Source organism: Helianthus annuus, chromosome 1 (genome assembly GCF_002127325.2).
Source record: "Helianthus annuus cultivar XRQ/B chromosome 1, HanXRQr2.0-SUNRISE, whole genome shotgun sequence".
In the NCBI taxonomy this organism is placed as follows: Eukaryota; Viridiplantae; Streptophyta; class Magnoliopsida; order Asterales; family Asteraceae; genus Helianthus; species Helianthus annuus.
This window is the reverse complement of record NC_035433.2, coordinates 15,924,258-15,931,182: the sequence shown is the minus strand read 5'-3', so window position 1 is coordinate 15,931,182 and position 6,925 is coordinate 15,924,258. Positions and strand designations below refer to the sequence as shown.

At 35.9% G+C, this 6,925-nt stretch overlaps 1 protein-coding gene across 1 annotated transcript; it reads right to left on the bottom strand.

Moving 5' to 3' along the window:
• Positions 1-4,042: 4,042 nt before the first annotated feature.
• On the bottom strand, positions 4,043-5,865 carry LOC110868702. Its single transcript, XM_022117967.1, has 3 exons — positions 5,216-5,865; positions 4,766-5,015; positions 4,043-4,714 (listed from the first exon to the last, which is right to left on the bottom strand). The coding sequence occupies exons 1-3, from the start codon at positions 5,863-5,865 to the stop codon at positions 4,043-4,045; spliced, it is 1,572 nt and encodes a 523-aa protein (XP_021973659.1).
• Between the last annotated feature and the right edge of the window lie 1,060 nt (positions 5,866-6,925).

The window sequence follows — 6,925 nt, the reverse complement described above, 5'->3', positions numbered from 1 at the left end:
CGAACTGAGACGTACCTTCACTATTTTGAAACATGTGTTTATGTAGCTACTCAGGTCTCCAGCCTTCATTGACCAATTGTTCTACCCTTCACTACTTCAGATCTATATGTATGAACATATAATCCAATATCTACTTATTTACTCATTACGATGCTTTTTTTTTTATTATTTGATGGTGTACTTGATCCTTTGAATCGATCAAAACCTAGAAAAAAGTGATCTTTCGTGGAGCCCTTTATTTTTAGTGTAACTCAAGTATACAGTTATACGCAACATACAATGGATGACTAAGGGGTCAAACTGACCCGTGCACTAATCTATGGGTTTATTCGGACTTTTATTTTAAGGGATAGGTTGTCATGGGTTTAATATAGATTTTAGTGGGCAAATTTGATAATAGAAAAGGTTGGGAACATGTCATAATGGGCCAATCAAAGAGGAATCGGGTCAGGATGGGCACCAAAGAAAAAGCGGTCAATTTTTTGCCTCATGCTTGATCAGAAATAAGTGAATCACAATTGAAATCTCATTGCAATCAATTTCTGTATTTTTATATTAAAGCATTTAACTCTTTTTCATTAAGTTATTTTATTCTACATTATGGAGACATATGATGTGTTAAATGATTCTGATGATGAATATTAATGATACTTTGATTATTATGATGAATATAATGGATACTCTGAAATCTTAATATGATGATTGCACAACCTAGGATAACAATGGTTCCACTAACTTAAAGAACTCGAATGAGAAGTTGGCTTCCATGGACATGGCTGGATAATCTGTTACGCAAAGCTTGGTTGCTATAACTTAAATAAACATTTATAAATGAATTTTTCTTAATGACAGCTTAATAGGTGTAGCTATTGCCTGCAACAACAATTTTCTTTTTGGCTTTGTGTTGCAGATGGTTTCTCCAACTGAAACATTACCAATACTTTAATGAAATAGGGATGAGCAAATGATACTAGGTACTAATTCTGGTACCGAAATTCCCGAACCGACTTGATTTTCGGTACCGCCTAACTCACTTGAGAACGAACATCAATGGATCGGTCATAGATATATCAAAATCCATGCTTGGTACGCAATAGCTTTGTTTCTCTATAGAAAAATGATAGGTGGATTAATCTATTATGCACACGCATATATAAAGTTTACCTAACTCACATATTGCTTTGTAGCGGAAGACTAATGATGATCTTATACTTGGTGACTAGATAATGTGAGATTTTCTTTTTTTATACATATGTACATAATGTGGTCAACTAAATCTAAGCACACGTATATGGAAAGAACCCCTTAATTTCTTAGTTATTACATTTAATAAAAGAGCAAACGAGCTTGTGTGAAATTACATATACGAGAGTCTCAGATAACGATGGAAATATTACAAATAAGGGGCTGTTTGGTAGCCTCTGAATGGTCATTAAGAGGCTACCTCTTAATGGAACCATTAAGAATTTTACCAATGAGAAGGTAGAAGAATGTGACATGTGATGATCTACCATTCAGAGGTTACCCCTTAACCATTCAGACTTGAGGTTACCTCTTATTCATTCAGAGGTTTTAAATCATTAAGAGATAGCATCTGAATGGTCATTAAGAGGCTACCAAACAACCCCTAAGACTACCAATTTGGTGTACAAGGAAATTTATTATGAAATTGTTATTTGTTGCATTTTTTACCTATCATATGTATTTTTAAGTTACCTTACTAAATTGATGTTATTTTTATTTATTTTTTATTAAATTCACAAGTTCCAAGCATTTTCATTTGTGAAACCGCGTATACACGCGGGCTCTAACCTAGTATATATATATATATAAACTCATTCAAAATTAACCAAAACTCTCTAAAAAACAGTACAATTTTATAAAAAAAACTTGATGGATTCCCCTAGTTCTTCATCCATGGTAAAAAAACAATGCGCGAGAGTTGCGTTACGAACCGTACCATTCCCAGTTAATGGTTGATTTGGTACACCACGCATGGCCGGTTCGGTATGTACCACCTGAGGATGAGGAAGAAACGGAGGACGAGGAAGACGAAGTTGGCGAGGGTGAAGAAAGCGAAGACGAAAACTAGTGTATTTTTTTTTAATTTAGTCGGATTTTATTTTTTTTATTTCTAGTATTGTATTTTTTTTTTAATTTAATGAAGTATTTAAAGTTTTAAAAAAATAATAATTGTGAAATGATTGGAAGGGGCGTTATTGGACATTATTCCCACTACGCCACTTTTGCAATAATCCCCAATAATGCCCCATGCTGACTGGACTGCCACGTATCGCAAAACGCCCCATGGTGAGGGCATTATTTGGCTAAACCACTACACATGGTCTAAGTTACAACAACAATTTTTTGCTACAAAATCCCAGATTCCTGTTTCTTATTACAACCCAGTTCAGACTCGCTTCAACCGTACAATCCCCATGAAATGCAATAACAAATCTACTTTCAAGATTCATCGAAGATCCGTAATTTATGAAGCAATTGTCAAAGAAGAACAAGTAATTTTTGGAGAAAATAAGTTAAAATACAAACCCACTTTCAATTTTAAAGCTTACATCTTGGAAAATGATGAATCTGTTCACAAAGCTCTTAATGATCCCTAAAATGGTAAAAGACAGATTTCTCCTCATATAGGGTCTCATGACTAGATTTAACCATAAAAATTAATTAGGTTAGTACTAAAGGATGCAGAGTGTAATGGTTAAAAAAAGGTCTCTCACTGTAATTATTGAAGTTAAAGGACATCTACTGCAATTCGATACAAACATAAAGGACGAAGAGTGTAATTTACTCAATATGTTTTAAAGTAGGTGGTGCTAAGCGGGTCCTGTTCACGGGTTGATGGTTTCAACTCGACCTAAACCTGAAATTTTAGACTAACCCAAAGACAACCTGAACCTGAAAATCGTGTCATACAAATGAACCCGAACACGACACAAATATTCGCGGGTTGACCCGAACAAGTCTCATTCAACCCGATTTTTTTATTTTAATTTTTTTTCTCAAATTAATATATTAAAATTATAATTTACTACAAAAAACACACATTTATATAATACAATTACATTTTAATTATCAAATCTTATATTAGTTTCCTTTTTTCCATTTAAAATTATGACATAAAATACACAACCAATGTAAATTATGACATGAAAGATATCGCAAAAAATAAAATATAATATAAATGGTTTAAACGGGTCAACCAGCCAACCCGAACAAGTTGACACGAACCCGACCCATTTAGCTAAACGGGTTCGCAGGTTCAACCTAAAACTGACTTGAACTTGTTTAGATAAAATCCAAACTCGTGAATTTCGTGTTAGGTTCATGCTGTGTTTTCGAATCGTGATAGAAATTCACACCCTTATTTTAAAGAATTGTTTAATATGTTATAAAAAAATTTAATTACTTAAATAATAAAATTAATTATGTAAAATTATGTTTTTGTTCTCATTTATATTAATGTATTATATTATATTATAGATAGATGAGGGCTAATTGGAAACCCTGTTGAGTTGGATAAACGTGTGAAAACACAGTGTAACTTTTTTTTTTTTGCAAATGTAATATAACTTACTGTTGAAATAATAAAATTAGAAACTAAAAGTTGTAGGTCCTTGAAAACCCAGTGTAACACATTTTTTACCATACATATTTTTTACGATATGTAAAAACCTGTTAACAACACTCTCCTTCCTGCATTTCTCACGTTAAGAGTCTACCTGAACCACCATCGACACGAATTTATCTTTTACACCATGTGTAACATTTAGATACAAAATGTTTTTTTATTCATATTTTTGAAATAACTATATTAACATTTTTTTGGGTAAAGGGTTACCCCGATAAATTTTATATCAACCAAACCAAAGAAAACAAGTGAAAGGCAAAGCACCCCCAGTTCTCAAGTATGACATGCCATACTCGAGTAAACAACGCAACAAACAAAAAACAAGCGTTAACAAACACACCAAAAAGAACTAGATGATTAGACATCACATTAACTCAAGACACAAATCTACAATCAGCCACAATCGTCATCCGTTATCAGAAGCCCACGCGACAGCGCCCACTCCTGCAAAACCCGAACCGTGTGAATAGTAGTCTTGAACTTCATAGTATGGAGCTTTAATCGCACTGTAGATAAAATCACCTCCACAAGTTGATCCGCACTCCTCTTAGTAGAAAATAGTCTTCTATTCCTCTCCTCCCAAACGAAGTAAGCCGTCGCACTAACAACCAACTTAGCTATAATATGGGTAGCCTTAGTAGACGTCGCGTTCCCCACCAAAAAATCAAGAATCGAATCCCATTTATTTTGGATAGAACTCATACCAGCTTTCTCTTTAACTCCGTTCCAAATTGAACTAGCATACCCACACTCGAAAAACAGATGCTCATGAGAATCAGGCTTTGACGTGCACAACGAGCAACACATAAGATTAAAATTTGCATTATCCGAAGAGTTCCATCCTCTGATCACATCTTGTGTCTTCAGCTTTTTCTGAACAATAAGCCACATAATAAACGAGTGCCGAGGAATCGCCTGAGGAAACCACACCACCTTCGCCCAGTTGACTTCATCCTGACCAACCCGAAGATCATCCCACGCCGTAGCTGCGCTAAACTCAGAATGGTGCCCCCTTCTAGATGTCCACACCACCTTATCTTGTCGAGATTGATTAAGACTTATATCCTGCAATTAAAGTAAGATAGGGAACCGAGTAATCCAAGATATAGGCCATACCCATTCGCCATTTACATACACATCCACCAACTTTGTATTCATATTGAACCCTGCATTCGCTATTAATCTCGGCGTAACAATAGAGCTAATTGGACACACATCATCCCACTTATCAAACCATACCCGCGTATTGGCTCCATTCCCTACATTAATCCAGACATGATCCCGTATCATAGGCCTCATCCCGAGCATTTTCCTCCAGCTCCATGTAATATTATTCTTAACCGGGACATCCCAAAAGCTTCTATTCCTAATGCGATACGAATGTATCCATTTAACCCATAAGGATTCCCGATGAGTTAGTAAATCCAAATATGAGCAGACATGAGAGCATTGTTCATATCCCCCACCCTCCTAATTCCCAAACCTCCTTCACATTTAGGCATACACACCGATTTCCACTTGACTTTCGCTTAGCCCTTAATTTCATTCCCTTGAGACCACAAAAACCTCCTCATTCTATCTTCCAGCTCAAGCGTGATCCGTTTGGGAAGGATAAACACCGAAGCCCAGTACACATGCAAAGACGAGAGCACCGACCGAATCAGCTGAACTCTACCCGCAAAAGATAAACATTTATTCTTCCAATCCGTTATTCTAGCATCCATGTTATCGATAAGCCTTTTGCAATCTTTATAATGTAACCGAGTGGATATTAAGGGAACCCCAAGATACCAAACAGGTAATTTCCCCTCCTCAAACTGCATGATGCTAAGGATACGACGCTTCACAGCATCCGCCACATTACCAAAAATAGCTGTACTTTTTGTCATGCTCGGAACAAGACCTGACATATTCTTAAAAATATTTAAAGCTTCCATGACAACTCTAGAAGATCTATGATCACCTCTAGCAAAAAGGAACAAATTATAGGCAAAGAAGAGATTAATGATTCTTTGTTTTTCACATTTATTGTGAAACCTATATTCCAACGATAAAGAAACCTGTTTATGAAGGATCAACGTGAGAACTTCCATCGCCAACGTAAATAAATACGGGGACATTGGGTCTCCCTGTCTCAATCCCCGTTTCCCTTTAAAAAACCCATACAAACTCCCGTTTATCGACATGGAAAAGGAAGTTGATGAAACACAAGCCATGATCCACTTCATATATTACATAAGTGGGTTGTTTATTCATATATTATACGACGACTCTTGCTTGTGTTAGGGCATAGGTTTTTATAATTATGGAGCATACATCCTGAGGTGTTGCCTGGATCAGTTATCCTTATCGGATAGTGCAGGGACTCAGAGGATCAATGATCCTTATTATTACTTGTGATTTCTAACAATTGTTCTTGATGTTTTCTAATATTCATGTACAGGTTATTGACGAAGTGGACTGAGTCTTAGCTGGAATCTCAGGAATAATTCGTTCAAGATGCTGCACGTGCTATTTCCACAAATGGTCATGGGGCTTGAACGTGAGATTTTTGGACTTAAGTTGTTAGGCTTATTCAAAATGGGTTGATCAAGTGTTAGGTTACACAATTACACACACTCTCGCATACACTACGAACCAGAACTCTCACAACACTCATAGCTTTCAGTTGTAAAACACTTGTGTTGGTGCATAGATATCTGTTAACTTTGTCTTGTATCAAGTCATGTGTCTAGATAGGATAAACCAAGTGTTCAGCAGGTCGGAAAACAGGTTTTGGATGTTAATGGGTAATTTCGCACGAAATTAGTAATTTCGTTTGAAAGTAATTTCGCTTGGTAATTCCATGTGAAATTACCTGCCCTATAAATACCCAACCTACTGATTCATTTGGAACGGTCTTGATTTCAGAGCCGAGGTGCTGCCAGTTTGTCAAACGATCAGAATTGCTTTGAAATCATTAATAAAAGGATAATTAAGGAGAATCAAGCTGTTTCACGTCAATAACACTGATTCCGCCTCTGATATTGATGTATAACTCTTCTGATTGACTCGTTAGGGTCACACGACGATCCAACAAGTGGTATCAGAGCTCAGGACGAAGAGTTCATACCAATTCAGCTTGTTTTCATCACTTCTACTCATTCTTTTCAAAATTAAACAAGATTTAACGGACAAAATGGCTTAATTTTCACATATATCATGTAAAACATCGTTTTAACTAATCCTTGAAAGAATTGGACTAAAATTCGAACAAAAACTAGACCAATTTGACAA

Coding starts and splice junctions, on each gene's coding strand:
- LOC110868702 (XM_022117967.1), bottom strand. CDS start 5,865: ATGGCTTGTGTTTCATCAACTTCCTTTTCCATGTCGATAAACGGGAGT. Junction 5,016..5,215: donor CTGGAAGATAGAATGAGGAG/GTTTTTGTGGTC, acceptor GTATCGCATTAG/GAATAGAAGCTTTTGGGATG. Junction 4,715..4,765: donor TGTATGTAAATGGCGAATGG/GTATGGCCTATA, acceptor CTTTAATTGCAG/GATATAAGTCTTAATCAATC.